Genomic DNA, 16,548 nt, shown 5'->3' with positions numbered 1-16,548 from the left:
TTCCTGTAAGGCTGGCTAGTGATTCACAGCAGTATTTCTGTCATACCTGTGATGCTGGCTTTTGCTACAGTTAAGCTGGGTTTTGTCATTTCCTGGAAAAAAAAATCTATGTAGAGTTTCAATAAAACCAATAATATGCAACCTGACCGCGTGTCTTTCAGAGAGTAAAAAAAGAGACTTGCAGGGCGCTGAGCCATAGCAGAAGAGGCAATTAAAGCAACAAATTAGAAAAAGGAGTCTCTGAGATGACTGAAAGAAAACCTTTACTGATGCTCTGGAAGAAACTGGCTGGATTTTGCAGCAATACAGACTGCAGACCACTGGAAGGCTTCAGTGTGGGAGATGAAGCCTGAGAAGAAAAAGCCTTCCCTCCGAGGACATGTGGGTGGCAGGGAGCCACAAACCCAATGTTCTTTTTCTTATTCTGAATTGCTGTCTGAATTTGACTATTTTTTTTCACCGTGGGGACATCTTTCATTACTGAATGCACAAGCTGCTAGTGTGGTAGAGACAGAGAGATTTTTGTACATTCATGTTTGCTTTGGAGCCCATTGCCTGGGGATATGGTCAGTGTAATCGTCAGGTGGTATCTCAGAGTGCCTAAGCCTCTTCTCTCCCTGTGCTGCAACCCCCAGGTTTCCTTCTGTGTTTTTGGAGACTTTCTGGGGTTGCCAATCTCCTTAGTGCTTTATCTACCTGTTTGCCTAAGTAAAAAGCACTTACAGCTGAAACTGGCAGTGCAAACATGCAAGTGACATTAGAATTCAGTCTCAGAAACTTAGCAAATGCAGTACTTTTGGGCTGAAGCTTTCCTATGCAGGAGGAAAAAAAGACTTAGCTGTTTGGAGAGGAGTCTCTGTGGATGATGTGTTAAAGATATGTAGGAAAAAATCTATACAAATGTGTAAGCATCTATCCATCTCACTTGGACATCCACAAGTCTATGATCCAGATGGGATCCACCCCAGCGTTCTGAGGGAGCCAGCGGAAGTGCTCGCCAAGCCGTTCCCCATCATCTATCAGGGGTCCTGGTGAACAGGGAAGGTTCCAGACGACTGGAGACTTCCCAATGTTGCCCATCTACAAGAAGGCTCAGGCGGAGGATCTGGGGAACTACAGGCCTGTCTGCCTGACATCCGTATCAGGGAAGGTTATAGAGCAGATCATCTTGAGGGCGATCACACAGCATGTGTGGGACAACCAGGGAATCAGGACCAGCCAACATGGGTTCATGAAAGGCAGGTCCTGCTTCACCAAACTGATCTCTTTCTGTGACCAGGTGACCCGTGTAGTGGATGAGGGAAAGGCTGTGGACGTGGTCTGCTTAGACTTCAGCAAGGCCTTTGACACAGCCTCCCACTGCCTTCTCCTGGAGAAGCTGGCTTAGACCAGTGGACTCTTCACTGGGTGAAGAACTGGCTGGGTGGCCTGGTGGACTGAGTGCAGCTTCCGCAATTTTACAGACAACACGAGGCTGGGAAGAAGAGTTGATCTGCTTGAGGGCGGGAAGGCTCTGCAGAGGGATCTGGACAGGCTGGATCGGTGGGCTGAGACCAACCATATGAGGTTCAACAAGGCCAAGTGCTGAGTCCTGCACTTCGGCCACAACAACCCCAAGCAGCGCCACAGGCCTGGGGCAGGGCGGCTGGAGAGCCGCGTGGCAGAAAAGGATCTGGGGGTGCTGGTTGCAGCCAGCTGAACAGGAGCCAGCAGTGCCCAGGGGGCCAAGAAGCCAACAGCCTCCTGGCTGGTATCAGGAACAGCATAGCCGGCAGGTGCAGGGAAGTGATCATCCCCCTGTGCTCAGCACTGGTGAGGCTGCACCTCCAATACTGTGTTCGGTTTTGGGCCCCTCACTACAAGAAGGACATGGAGATGCTGGAGCATGTCTAAAGAAGGGCATCTAAGCTGGTGAAGGGGCTGGAGCAGAGACCTTATGAGGAGTAGCCTCTCATTTGGGTTTTCCTGTGCAAACAAAACTCATTGTGCATATTTAAATGATTGTTTAGAGGCATGAACTTCACTGCTATAATAAAGCTGAGAAGCTGAAATGATGAATTTGAAATGTTCCTAAACAGTGCTGTTCTTGCAGAGAACCCAGCCATGGCTGAAAGGTAATTGCAATATGTCTCTGGATGTAGCTACAGTAACCATTTATTTTGTTTCCTGAAGCAAAGCAATGCTTGCAGTAATAGCTGGCAAACTGCTCACAACGTAAGAAAGAGCTCTTCCAGCCTGAAACCCTGTCAGTAACAACAGCTTACTTGCTATAGAGCTGGAACACTTTTTGTCCTTACAATAAACATGCTGAGGTACGAATACATGACCCTGCAGAACTGGATGAATCTCAGGAAAACTAAGGTGATTTATACCCAAGAGACCGGCAGAAGATGTGGGGTAGCCAGTCACATCTGTCCCTCTCTGATGAGCAGTGACAGGAACTGCTGTGGAGCCTTGGGGATCCATAACTCCTCAGTCTATGCAGTCCTATCTGGGCTGCTATGGGCAGAAATACTCAGATTTTCCTGCCTTTTTTCCCTCCTTCCCTGAGCATGTCAGTGTGTGCGCTTAAGTCTGATATTTAAAACCTCTGCCTGAAGAGAAGCAGACATTGTTGCGGAAGACGCTGCAGGGGAAGCTATTTGGGAATGAACAAGAACTTGACAAGTTTTTAGAGTTTCTCAAGAAGTGGAAAGGTTTCCTGGAAAATGCAGTTTCATGCCAACCAAAGCTGTTCACAAATTCAGGTGAAATTTACAGAATAGTTTTAACTAAAACAGAAATGACTGTAGAATTTGCGAAATGTCAAAAATAAATGGAGAACTTCAAACTGTTTTTTTCTCAAGAACACAAGAGCAAAATGAAGATCCGGGTTCATAAAACAAGCTAAAGCAGCTCCCCTTTTAACTGACCGCGTGATGTAACAAAGTCAGTCACCAAGAGCAGGAAAGCTAGCTGCAAATCCTTCTCGTACTGCAGGACATCACATCCTTTCTGATGGGCCTCCAATATGCCCATAATCATCATGCTGCCATGGAAGTATTCTGGAGTAAAATACTCTGTTTATTCTGTGGATTCCAGTCTCTTTTGAATACCACACATAAGTATATAAAGGCCTAGTGACAAAGAGCTGAACTCTACAGCAGAATTAACTGAGCTATAGACTGGACCCTGAATCTACACCATGAATAATTTCCGTCAAGACTACTCTGGGCCCCAGTATGTTTCTTGCTTGGGAAATTTCATATTTCTTACTGATTTTTAAAGTACCATAGAAGTCAACAACCCCCCGTGGTCGCAGAGCTGGGCCTTGCAACCAGGGCCCATCCCACCACCCCACAAGGGACCAGAGCAGCTGGAGACAGCTGAGGCAAACCCAGGCCCCAGGTGCCACTGTGAAGACAGGGACGGGCTGAGGCCAGGCCAGGTGGTCACGAGGTGGTTTTGGCAGGACCCCTATCCAGGGGCAGAGGCTGTGACATGGTGAGGCACCCTGGGAGCCTCTCCCCATGGTGCCCTCGAGAATGGGGCAGCCCCTAGTATAGCTGGCTCTGAGCTGGCCCTAAACTCTGGCACCAAACCCCTTGAGGAGGATATGCTCAGGGCACTGACACCATTTTCCTAATTTCTTGAAGAAATCTCTTGTCTTTTTATTCTCTCTGCTGTGGAGAGAAGGGAAGAATTAGAGACAGTTCAATGTGTGTGAAAATTTTGGTAAAATAGCCAAGCAGACCTCCGTAAAAATGACTGGACCTTGCTTGTATAGCCCTCAAGGCAGGGCAAAGATTAAGTGGTGGCCTTGCTGTCTATCTTATATACAAGGTTCCCATGTGGAAGGAGAGAGACAGATTTCAGTCCCTGAACCACAACATGTTTGAGGATTTGAAAGTGGCATCCTATTAAAAGGAAGGTGGATACCCACGGAGTTACTTCCCCTTTTCCCCTGGTGTGCTTCAGCCTTCCTTTTTAGGATACAACTGAGTGAAGAAGTTTTTTTTCGTGTTGAAAAACAAGTTCATTAAATCTTTTACAGTCCTCATGCATGAGAGTCCTCACAAGACTCCTCCCCAGTAGTCCTTAGTGGACATTTTACTGACTCTCTTCAAGCTCACAGAACATGAAGCAACTTCAGCAGAGCACAACAAGGGCTACATAGAGGACTTTGCAAGGTTCTTTACCAGATAATGGCCACTATTCCAGATTTATACTTGTTAATATTACGTTGTTAATCAAAAGCCTATACTGTTCTTGCTTTGTACAACGTTATTCTCCTAACTTCTGTTGCATTATCTCACATGGATATGTATGAATCAGAGAGATACAATTTTTTCTCTTGAGATCCCCAACGGCTAAAGTAGCCCCAGGTTATAACAATCTTTGGAGAGCCCCATTGCCAATTCTGTCATTGACTCACACATACAAAACAAACAAACAAACAAACAAAAAACCCAGAAAAACAAACAAGAATCCTGAACTTCTTTGTATATAGTTCTTTCTCTTTGTTTTATTCCAGGCTCCTTTGAACTAAAAGTAGGTAGCAGAAGTCAGTTCTTACACCTTAAGCTATCTGTAGCCAGCCAGCTAGTTAAGGGCTCCCTCTATAGTCAATAGGCAGAGGTAGATATTTGCAAAGGATAACTGCTTCTGTTTTAAGTTAATCCACTTCAGGCTGGAATGAGTGACCTGGAGGGCTCTCTGTTCCTCTCTGTAGCTATAGAAAGGGCTGTGAAGGCCCTCCTCTTTCCCTAGATCCTCAGAGCCATGCAGGTGTTCTGAAGGGGCATATGCATTTTCTTACTACGATTTAGAAGAAAGATGCATGTAAACAAAACCCAGTTTCCATTAATGGAATATGAAAGTTGCATTGTCACCCACTCAAGAATCACAGTACTCCCCAACAACTTTAGCGTGTATCACAGCGCCCTGAAAGGGCAAGATTTTACAATGGAGGAGTAAGTAAATTGGGAGCTCAGCACAGTGTGAATTTTTCACGGGAAGAACGATATCAGGAAATATCAGACGCACAAAGTGGCCTTTATATGGACCTCTTTTGTACATGCACCATGATGCCTCTGTCAGTCTGCAGGAGCCATCAGTAGGGTGTGGGTCCAGGCGGTATTTCATACCTACTATCCAAATCCTTCTCTGATTACAGAATTTTGCTTCTTCTCTGCTGATCATGTCTCTAGTTCTGTAAGGATAGAACTAATTGCAGGTATTACTATATTTGCTTTCTCACCAGCTTTATGAGATGAATCAGTTATCTCTATTTTTAAGTGGAGAAAGTGAAGTGCCAAAATTATGGATAATATCTTCAAACATCCATTCATTTAGGAAATCTAATTTAATAACTTTTTTTTTTCCCAAAGTAAATAATATTATGCTGGGGCAAGTTTCTTATCTATGGGAGCTGCATGTTGTGCTTCTTATGTTTGGTGTTCCCCTTGGGTCTTGGGACATGAGGAACACAACCACAGAGGCCATGTATGCAAATATGAGATTAAGTGAAATAGGAAGGTACTTAATTTACATGCTAGAACTAGATGCTTAAAGTCAGGTAGAATGAACTCAGGCCTATCAGCCTAAATCTTGTGATGGATTTTTTGTTTGCCCTATGAAAACCTTGAAGATTCTAAAATTATTTGTGAAATGGAATTAGGCAACTCTGAAATGTAAGTTTTCCCTGATTTTGCTTCCCGGGTACCTGCAGGGCCATTCGAAGAAGTTGAATACAAAAGGCACAGCCATCACCAGCTACCTTCCATCTATGAAGGGACTTGTCTCTGTTTCATTCCTCTGCCCTTGTTTGGGGAAACCAGCTCAACCTCTGAGAAATCCCTGTGTAAGAAGTTAAAAAGCCTGAAGACACCCTGGTATTGTAGAAATACTGAATCTGGCCCTAATCATTCTCCAACAGGTTTTGTTTACAGGGTGGAGACACCGTTTCCTCAGTAGATTCTGTAGAGAAGATATAAGAAAACACCACAATTTAGGTAGGTCAGCAAAACCTGCTTTCTCACACCTAACCACACTACAGAAGCTATGATACCACATGCATGCTGCTCTCCATCCCCTGCAACTGGGCATCACTGTGGTGTCTTCTGCACTATAGTGTGGTAAATTTTACTGCATTCGCTCTCTTATTTTTTTTTTACTCAGTACTAATTGCTGTCTCATACCAGGAATGGAAGAGCTAGTTTACAGTTTTGTCCACAAGTGAGATATTTCACAGCAGTTCTGCTAGCAGAACAGGTGTGGATAAACTGTCTGTACCACGGTGCAAAACATCAGTGTTGGCACATATGGTATGAGGACAAATCCATATGTATTTGTGAGACTCTCAGATTACACTAAAATGATTATTTTATGTGGGTATATTTAGAGCTTGCAAACCAGCTTGCAGTTCTTCTTGGAAGAGATTGTGCACATATTGAGACAAAAGCCACAAACAAGTGATAAAAATACTTTAAACTGAATAATTATCTGAGCAAAAAGCTCAAAGGAAAACTGGCATTTCTACTCAAGTTCTAGTAAAATGTGACAGGATTAAGTCCATTATATAAAGCTTTAAATGAATCTTAGCAAAAAAGTGGTGTTGTTTTAGCATTGCCTGAAGCGCACTTGGATTCATGTGATTCTCAAAACCAAAAGTCTCTATGGTCTGTTTCTTTGTGGAATTAGCAACTTACACTGATGCTCCTTCTTACAAGGGCTTCTTTAAGTCACAACATATTTTCAGTACTCTTGTTGATAAAGTTGTCTTTGAATAATGGAGGTGTTTATTTCTTTTACACTGACTAGGGACCATTTCTTATTTCCTGGTTGTCAAAAGCTCTGGACACCAGCCACAACTTGGAAAAGCAATGTATTAAAAAGCTTTTATAGGTGAAAACATAATTATTAGCTAATCTGAGAGTCAGTGAAGGAGCAGAAGAACTGGACCTATTAGGAGAGGAGACGGTCTGGTCGGCTGCCGTGGGTGTGCACTAGGATGGGTAAGAGAGGACATTTGGTTATGTCCTCCAGCTGAGGAGAAGGAAGGGAACTGGTGCCATGGAGAGAGAAATCAGGCAGTCTTGGAAGTCATCCAGGAGGCAGCAGAATTTCAGCAGATCTATGAGGTTTTCAAGTCCCCAGTGAAAGTTGAAGTCAGGCAAGCTTAGGAATATAGTGGCAATTATGAACTTATTTTGTCAGCAAATTGTAAACCTCAGGAAGTTTTATACCCCCATCTCTGGGATCACCTATTAATGCTTTTTGGATTTGTTAGAATATATTTCTAGTTACAAGCAAAACCCACACCAGATATCTGAAAGAGGGTGGCGAGGTGCATTTCTGTAGTCAAAATGGTAACGTAGAACTTCAAATAGTTATAGTGCATACCCAAGAATGACTGATTTCATTAGTCTGGCTGATCCGGCTCTTCTTTATTTTTAATAAGAGGTTAAAGACATAGATGTAATTTCAGTCTTTTTAACACTGATGGCAATCTCAGAAAAACGATGACTGATGACTATCAAATCCTGCCACACCAAATTCAGTGACGGACCTCAAACATGATAGAAACTGCTTTAAACTGATTATCGTGTGCAGATCTGTCAAATCTCAGGCCTTCAGGGTAGGGCACGCTCACTAATACCCATCTTGGTTTTCCCCTCGTGCCGTACCTCACACATCTGTGGCGCAACCACCCAGTCTGTTTCACAGGTTACTGCATACTGCTAGTTGGCCTGGTCTGTGGGGGAAGTGTTATATTCAAAAACGTGTTACAGGCAAAAAGGAAACACACCTTATGTATCAAATCAAGAATTTATTGTTAGTATAATTGAAATCTTAGCTGTCTAATTCAAGAATCGTTATTAGTCCAGATCAAATTATCACAGAAAAAAAAGAAAAGGGAAAGGCAAGAAAAAAATCTCTTGGACAGAAAAAATTCTCAATAATTGTAATGACAGCAATTGCAGTGATTAGATGCTATAGCCTCCTGAAAATGGGAAAATAGAAACTGGGGGCAAACCTTAGAAGTGAAAAGACTCATAAGCAGATAGCAGAGCTCTCCAGAGGAATGAAAAAGGGTCAGAAAAGCAAAGGCTCAAGAGCATGTTACACTGAGTGGCAATTTCTAAGTAAGGGAGTTGCTAAAACAATTCCTGGAATCAAGGGCAGTGCCAAACCATAACTTCTTGTTTCCCCTGTCTCACTGAGGGCTGGGTAGGTTGATCTTTTAGCATACAACAGATTGTACGTGGATTTTATGTACTTTAAATGATAAGGGCAGCCATAATGGCATTAAAAGAGAATGTGGAACAAATGCACGGGATATAAAAGCAGGGTGAACATACAGCTCCTGAGCTTGTAGGTGCACATCAGAAGAGGAAGGAGGGAGGCACAAGCAGGAGCTGCTGTCTGTAGGCAGGGAGAAGCTCAGGGAGATCCTGTCCCTCCCAAGGCCAAGTGGCAGCCAGCTGGGCCAGACCTAGAAATGAAGATACCTGTGATGTCTTGCATTTAGGCTATATGGAGTATTGTGGATGGTGAGGAAGGCAATGATTCCAGAGAACGGCTCCTGGGGCTTGATGCACGTCCTGTGACAGGTCTAAGGAAACAGATTTGAGGAAGACACTTTTTCCCCCAGACCTGCAAACACTCAGCATGGTTTAATACTTAATATTTAACAGAAATACTTAGGTACCCACCTCTACGCCTGTGTGTGTGTGTGCTGCCAAGTCTCTGCTCGTACCAGGATCTGGGTAGAGTAGCAGTTTAGCAAGGGGCAATCTCTGCTCTGTTTTTAGGAGGGTCTTGGTGCAACAACCAAAGGCTACCTGAGGTTTGATCTGAACCCACGGACTTCTAGATGTGCCCACCTAAGGGAACATGTTGAGTATTTCTAAATTTAGGTAAAAATGTTTTTTCTGGAAACCTAAAATTAGCCAATAACTACAAGGCCCATTTTCTTCATATCAAAATGTGCATGCATGGTTTCTCTCCTTCCCACCTTCCACTCTCTATGTGTTCCTTTCAGCTGCTCCAAGAGGAATGATGGGCACCTGCAGGTCACCCATGACTCCTATCTCCAGGAGCTCTTTCCCCACTTCAGGTAATTCTTCTGTGAGCCCTTGGTAGTAACCATGTCAGGTCAGTCCATGCACCAGTTGCATCTGTGCTGAGTGTCCCCGCAGTTAGTGTAGATGCAGGGCACATACCACTCGCCATGAGTGAGGATGTCAGGCTGAGGATGTACACAAAGCAAAATTTCCTGTTTCCCTGGGCCAAAGCCCAGGTTCACTTCCTTCAAAAGCAGCTCGCGAGGCAGCTCAGTGATTGCTAGCAGTCGTTTTCTCTCACTGCTGTTCCAGTTACTTCTGACAGCCAGTGTTTTATTGCCATACACTTTTTAGACACCCTGTGCTAGGTTCCCAGGATGCTGATGGGACTCTCTGTCCTATCTGTCAAAAAATCTCTTTTCCCAGCTATGCAGTCTGCACATCTCCCCTGTTCTGTCTGTCACAGACCACTAATAACCATGTTCCTGAACAACCAGAAAACTCAAGTGACTTCCCAAAAGCCAGTGCTGGGATACCTTTGGCACATGGTTAAGTGGAGGTGTGTCTACTCTGTGGAGTACAAAGACATAAAACCTAGCTCCAGGAGCAGCAACAGAGTTGTTAGTCATAGCACTTAATTTCCTTAAACTAGTTGCCCAAAATTGCAACCTGTTGAGAGCAATTCCAGGGCCTGAGGACTGCTCAGACCTGCCAATGACAGGGAGTCTGTCAAGGGGCTGCTGCCATCAGCACTTGATTGGCAGCAAAATACATCCAGTGAGAGCGCAAAAACCTGTTAGCTTTTCCAGCACAGATACTAATGGTTTCTCAGACTCACTGAGAAGACTAGTGTGAATAATTTAGTATTAGGAGAAGAAGTCTTAAGTGATTTTTCTACCAGAGCCGTAGAAACCTGAAGTATTGCATCACTTCTGATATCACTTCAGCAGGTGATTTCTGTGGGATGATTCCCCTTCTTTCAACACCTTAGGCATCTCAACTGAGAACCATGCCTGTGCTTTTCACTTTAATTATAGACCAGCAGCTGGAGAAGATGCAATCAGAAAGCTGAATAAATGAAATTCCAGTAGTTAGTCAGAAATGAATGTCCAGTTTTCCTCCCCAAAACATGGATAAAGTAAGGTAAGTAAACATTTTCTACAAACTCTGTGGATTGTCTTCCATCACTGTTCCTGTAGGGAGGCCATAGTTGCTTAGCTAGGCCACAGAAATAAGTGCCTGCTAGGGGATCGGGACAAATCCGAATTCATACACAAAACAGGAGTGCCCTCCTCTGCTCTCAGACACACTACAACTCTTCAGTCTTTCCTTATGGAAAAAGTGAGGCTTTATGGGGCTGAAGAGAGAGAGCAAGAGTGTGCACAACCTTAAAATGCTGCTCTTGAATAGACAGAACCTGGCTTTAAGGTAGGTTAAAGATATCATTTTGTGGGATATCTAGCTTTAAGATATTTTTCTTGCTGGAAAATAATTTCCTGTGTTCACTCTTTATCCCCCAGGAGGTCCAGCTGGCTTCCTGAGCTTGGATGGGGAGGTGTCAGGGATTACAGCAGGTCTGTGGAATCCCTGGCTCCCTTAGTGGAGAACGTTCACCTTGAAAAGATTAGAGTGTATCTATGAGACAGGGAATTCACACAGAGACAGCGGAAAGTTATTAACAAGTTTAAGGAGGTTTTGGCCATGGAGTAGAAACCGGCCAAGCTAAGAATTGTCCAATCATAACTCTGTTACTAGCTATTGGCCTTTGCAGTCCTCACCAATAAGCAGCAGCCATGACGAGGAAAGCTCTGTATAAATAATGTACTAGGAGAGCAATAAAGTGTAGTTTGCATTGCATCTACCCCAGTTGTTTGTGTTTTTGGCCACCATGACTGCGACAGGGAGGTGGGCCAATAGACACATCTAAAATTCAATTTCACTTCTTAAGGTTGGGCTGTCTCATAAGAGACATAAGAGCTCTTAAGGGCTCATAAGGGCTGTCATAACAAGCCAATGTGATTGAAGAACATTGTAAATCCTGTGAACATTGCAACCTCAGGCTGGAGAAAAGTGAGCAGGAATCACCAGCACCACTTACAGGAGACCTCTTTTTCTTTCCTAGTTCTGCTTGGCACTGCTAAATATATATTTTTTTATATTCTATTTTTTTTAAATGGGTCAAGTTTTTGAGCACTCACAAATTTGAATCTTTTATTTTATGCTGCCAGGTAGATAAGACTAAGATCAGGTTTTCCTGTCATACTGTCATAGGCTTTATACTTCAAAAAGGCAGAGAAACATGAAACAGGAAAGTGAGGGATTATGAAACATGTTAAATGAAAATCAAGAGGTAGAAAGTTCAAGCAGATTCAGACACATTTTAGAAGTAGCTAGGGAAATGTGACCACATATGAGACGTCGTACTTAGAACTTTAGCTGACAATCTGATACCGCTCGTAGGTGTGATGTGACACATCAGTTCCAGGAGACCACTATTTGTGGTAGTTGTGCAGCATCTAGGTAGGAGATTGTTCTACAGCAGTAATTTTTAACTCATTCCACCTCCTTCACAATAATAATCAACTTTTCATGGAAACAATGGAAAAAAATAAAATTGCTTTTTATTAATTTTGCTTTGTGTGATAACTTCAAAATAAGAATAGCCTTCTGCTACCTGCTTTATATCAAGGGGAATACTGTGTTTGTGGAAGAAGTTGGATTGTTGTCGACAAGTTCCTACATAAAACACAATGGAAGAAATGGCAGCACCAGTTCCTCAATATTATTCTACATATAGATACAGTGTACATATACATATAGTATATTGCTTTTGATCTAGCAGTGCTGTTATTGGTAATTGTATCAGGGCACAGAAGTACAAAAAAATGGGTACACTATTATGCTCTACCTAGACTCTTTACTTGCTGATGACTTGCAAGAGTAGCAAAAAGTCTGATGGGCTGCCTATATTAAGAATTAAATTACTCATTTAAAGGAGAAGCGTAATGCTTCTGAGAGGTGTGCCCTGCCGGGGTACATTTAGTGCTGATGGGTTTTTTTTGTGTCAGTTCTGGTAGTTCGTGTAATAAAAGGAGCAAAATAGCTACTTGCATTATTTCTTTTTGCAGCAACCTTAGACAGAGGAAGATCTTTTTGAAAGGAAAAGTTCTAAGAATCTGCCGTCTTGATTGACTAGAAATCAAGGGTACTGGAGCTGTGCTTGAACAGAGGGCAGGGGGTTTGGGGATTCTTAATTGGGCTTTAAATGAAGCAGTGGAGGAGGAGGAAGAGGAAGAGAAAGCTCTGCAGTGAGCACAGCAAAACCTTTTTCATTTGTAGCTTCACCTACAATTTAGGCTAAATTCTGCTACTGCTCTCTTCACTCCTTGATTTCAGTGAAAGCTGTATGAAAGAGTCATAGGAACCGAAGAGTTTGGACTTGGACCTTCTCTTGTAATCCAAAGTGAGCCCTAGTCTTCTGCTGGGAACACTGATGTTTCAGTGATGCAAGAGTATCTCTGACACATTTTAAGTTCCTAATTGCAAAATTCCATGATGTCAGTGAACGATACAGGATGTTTTGTTTTGTTTTGTTTTGTTCTGTTCTGGCGTGTGTGCAGTTCTTGACAAAACAAATCGATCAAGGCAAATTGTTGCTATTTCACACATCAATTCAATTCCAATCAGGAAAAAGCTACCAAAAATCAGGACACAATCACTTCCCAAAATCTAGAGACAGGAGACTCTCCACAGATACTTTATATCGTTGAAGACAGCTCCTTAGTCCTGTAAATCCCATGTAGTCCAAATAGGACCAGCACTCCCTCTTTGGTCAAATTTACATCTCTTCCGGGCAGCTGAGTAACAAAACTGATATTCAATTTTGTGCTATTTAAACCTCAGTGACACAGCATAAGAGTGACATGATGTTACTTTTTCATTGTGAATTTCTGTTGGGTTTTGAGAACAAATGGTGCTTAGCAGGGAAGTGGAGACAAGATGTATTTTGCTGGGGAGCTCCTGGGTACCTCTCAATTCCATCAGATGTATGGAAAATCCTTTCTTTATCTTAATCTGGGATTTCAGGTCTCTGGAAAAATGTTCAGCAACCAAGACATACAAAGATACAGTTAATATATTTTATTCAAGAAAATATTTCTAAAATGGCAGAAAATAACGTATGGAGAAAGAGACTCTGAGCTAACGTGGTAAGTGCTATTTTGTGATATTTACATCTGACAGCAAATGGAGAGGGCACAGAGCTGAAGGACACCACCTCCTTAGATTATACACAAGCTGGTGCTGACATATTCAGTTTACCTAGGCTACAAGTAACCGGTGCAGGGAACACCTGGAGGGGTTGATCTGCTGTTTTGGAAGGCATTGCAGTAAAAGGTTGATCTGGGCCGGATCCGCAGGGGCTTCCCGCAGAGAAGCAATGAAGGCTCAAGATGAGTCACTCCTTAACTTGCAAGATGGGGCAGAGGGAGGCAGTGATGGTAGTGGCTGAGATGATTCCCTCTTTGCAGTACAAAGTAATCCCATATCTGTCCCCTTCCCTACCTCCCAGAGGAATGTCCCATTCCTGTCGCAGGGATGTAGCAATTCATGTATGAAATAGCTCCTGCAGGTCAGAGCGTATTTGGGAGTGAGGCAAAAGCAATACTTCCCCCAGAGGAGAAAATATGTACTCAGGGAAGCACCCTGTTTGCCTAAGTATATTAAAAAAAAATCTAAACTCAGTTAAAGATTGTTCTTGAGCAAGCTTGGAGGATTGCCATATTACAAATGTGCCGATGGTCACAGAAAGTTAACATTGTGGCTGACTGTGTGGTATTTCACAGCTCATCCTGAGAGGAAACATGCGTATGCTGGGGACACCCCAGGACGATGCCGCCATGAGATAGCCCACGGGGCTGTGCCAGCGCTTAGGGCAGCGATTCCCCCCAGAAGAAGGCAGCCCGGGGGGCTACAGCACCCCACTGCTGTTAGAGCTGCCAGAGAGCTGGGTGGCTGCCGAAAGTGACTGACCAGGCCCCACGCCTCCAGCAGGACTCCAGAAGAGACGAACGCAGGACTGAAATATTCCTTTAAGATGGGCCTTGAACATCACCCCAGCAAACGCATAGATGACAGGGTTCAAGCAGCAGTGGATGAAGGAAATGGTCTCAGTCAGCTGCAGGGCCAGGGCTATCCAGTAGCTCGCCTTGCAGTCATTGATGAGGTACAGGCTCTGCAGGGAATCGAGGAAGAGAGCAATATTGAAGGGTGCCCAGAAGAGGAAGAAAACGATGACAATGATGAAAATCATCTTGATTGCCTTGATCTTGTTCCGGTTTTTGCATTTTTGCAGGTTTTTCAGTATCTGGGCATAGCAGTAAACGAGGATGCTGAGGGGAATCAAGAGGCCCAGGATATTGGCCACAAATTGGGTGGCGACCTTCCAGGTATTGTCACCTGGGGGATATGTGGCAATGCACTGAACAGACTGCTCAATCTCCAACTGCTGGTTGAACACGATGTTGGGTACAGATGCCAAGATAGCCACCAGCCACAGGACTAAACTGATAATTATGCCACAAGAGGCCGTCCGTATCCTCACAGCGTAGACTGCATGGACAATTGCTATATATCTGTCTATGCTCATGAGGGTTATAAAGAAAATACTGCTGTAAAAGCCTGTGTAATAAATGCCAGCTGTTATCTTGCACATAGCATTGCCAAAAACCCACTGATCTGAAGCATAGTGGGCTTGGAAAGGGAGAGGCAAAACAAAGAGCATATCGGAGGCCGCGAGGTTGAGCAGGCAGATGTCAGTCATCGTGGTCAGCCCCTTCCTGGTCAGAAGAACCCAAAGGACCAAGGAGTTTCCCAGTAGGCAGAAGATGAACACGAGGCAGTAAAGGATTGGCAAGAAGAGGGACTTAAACCGATGAAAACTATTTCCTTCGTTGCACGGAGCAGTGTTTTCATCATATGCATAGTCGTATTCTGTGGTGTCGGGGAACTGGCTGGTGGGAATCATCTCGGATACCTGCGCAGGGAAGAATGAGGGGTGAAGGGCTGGCTCTCCTGGCACGGACCTCCCAGGCGCCTCTGGGTTCCGCTGCTCTGCCTGGGGCCAGCAGGTCGGTGGGCAGTCCCACCACACACCGGTCCACCACAGTCACTGCTGTGTATGCATCAGTTTGACCCAAGACACTCTTGAGTGCCCCGAAAACCACCGTGCCACCATGCTAGTTCCTCTACATTATAGTGAGGAGAAACAATTTGTGGTCCAAATAGTCCTAACAGTCCAAAGTGGTCCAAAACCCGTGCCTGATCTAACAATCTGGGTTGCCTTGAGCTTGACACTGAGAAAGGGACTTTCTTACCTGCACCATAAAGCAGCAGTCAGGTGCTCACGGGGCTGCATGGCAATGCCCACAGCACCGGCACGCAACTACCTGCTGCATCTGCCAGCACAAAGCGGCAGTTTCAGGTTCCCATCTGTTTTGCCCAACTTTAGTCTTTTAGCTTAGAGAAAGCCAATACTATTTGCAAGGGAGGGGATCTCGCTTTGTAATTTCTGAAGACTTGCAACGAATACAGCTTTAAAATTTTCTAACCTGTTTTCCGAAAGTGAGTCAGTGCTTTAGCCCCTGTTTTCTTTCAGATGGCACCTCACAACTGTAAAAGGGGATATGATCTGCAAAGTTAGGGGTTTGTACTTTAAGTATTGACTCTTTCAAAAGATAGAATTTCAAAGGAGTTTTACTTCCCACTTTTAAAGACCTTATATGTTTGTTGTGTTTCACCTATGCTACGCTTGCTCTTAGAAGAACTTAAAATACCCCAGCAGACAGAGTATTATTTTTACACAGTCTTTGGTAATAATCATTGCTGTTGGCGGCAGCAATAATGAGAATGACAGTGATTAATTTTTTAAATGTAGAGCATATGCTCGCTGGAGTAAAAAACTGCAATTGGGCAGCTCAGGTGAATGGAAAGTGAGATAAAGGTGAAAATAATCTTATTCAAAGCTCATTTTTGTATTGAAAATCCATCCCTTCTAGGCTGGCTGAGCCACCTTGTGCAGGGAAACGATCCAGAAAAGTGCCGTAAAGGGGGCACTGGGGCCAGTATTTGGCACTGTTCCTGGTGTGGATGCTGCTCTTACTGCACTGAACTGCCTTCACTTTCCCTGAGGCACCAGGACTTTTTCTACCAGTCAATATGTAATGTAGAGAAACCCGTCACAAATACAGCCCTCCATCCTGCAAAAATCTTTGTTTAGGAATAATAATAATAGAATAAAAGTGCAAAATACTGCAATCTACATTGAGAGTACACGCTTGTGTAAAACTTTCAACAGTGCATAGGACCATTATTAACTTCAATTTTGTTTCAAGGCATAGACTCCTAAGATTCTCAAGATTCTGAGTTATAGGATAATGACAGTTTCTACGGCAAGTTATGGGCAGAAAGGTATGTACTACTAACTCTTTTCATCTTTCTTTTT

General features: G+C 43.8%; 1 protein-coding gene across 1 annotated transcript; it reads right to left on the bottom strand.

Annotated features, from left to right (window-relative positions):
- Positions 1-14,016: 14,016 nt before the first annotated feature.
- LOC104571916 (C-C chemokine receptor type 8) lies at positions 14,017-15,072 on the bottom strand. The gene has a single exon (XM_010219054.2). It carries the CDS (start codon positions 15,070-15,072, stop codon positions 14,017-14,019), a length of 1,056 nt encoding a protein of 351 aa, XP_010217356.2.
- Positions 15,073-16,548: the final 1,476 nt, after the last annotated feature.

Source organism: Tinamus guttatus, unplaced genomic scaffold (assembly GCF_059628265.1).
Source record: "Tinamus guttatus ecotype Peru unplaced genomic scaffold, ASM5962826v1 Tinamus_guttatus_pri_ptg000115l, whole genome shotgun sequence".
Lineage (NCBI taxonomy): Eukaryota > Metazoa > Chordata > Aves > Tinamiformes > Tinamidae > Tinamus > Tinamus guttatus.
Note: the sequence above shows the minus strand (reverse complement) of the source record. Positions and strands in the feature narration are given on the sequence as shown.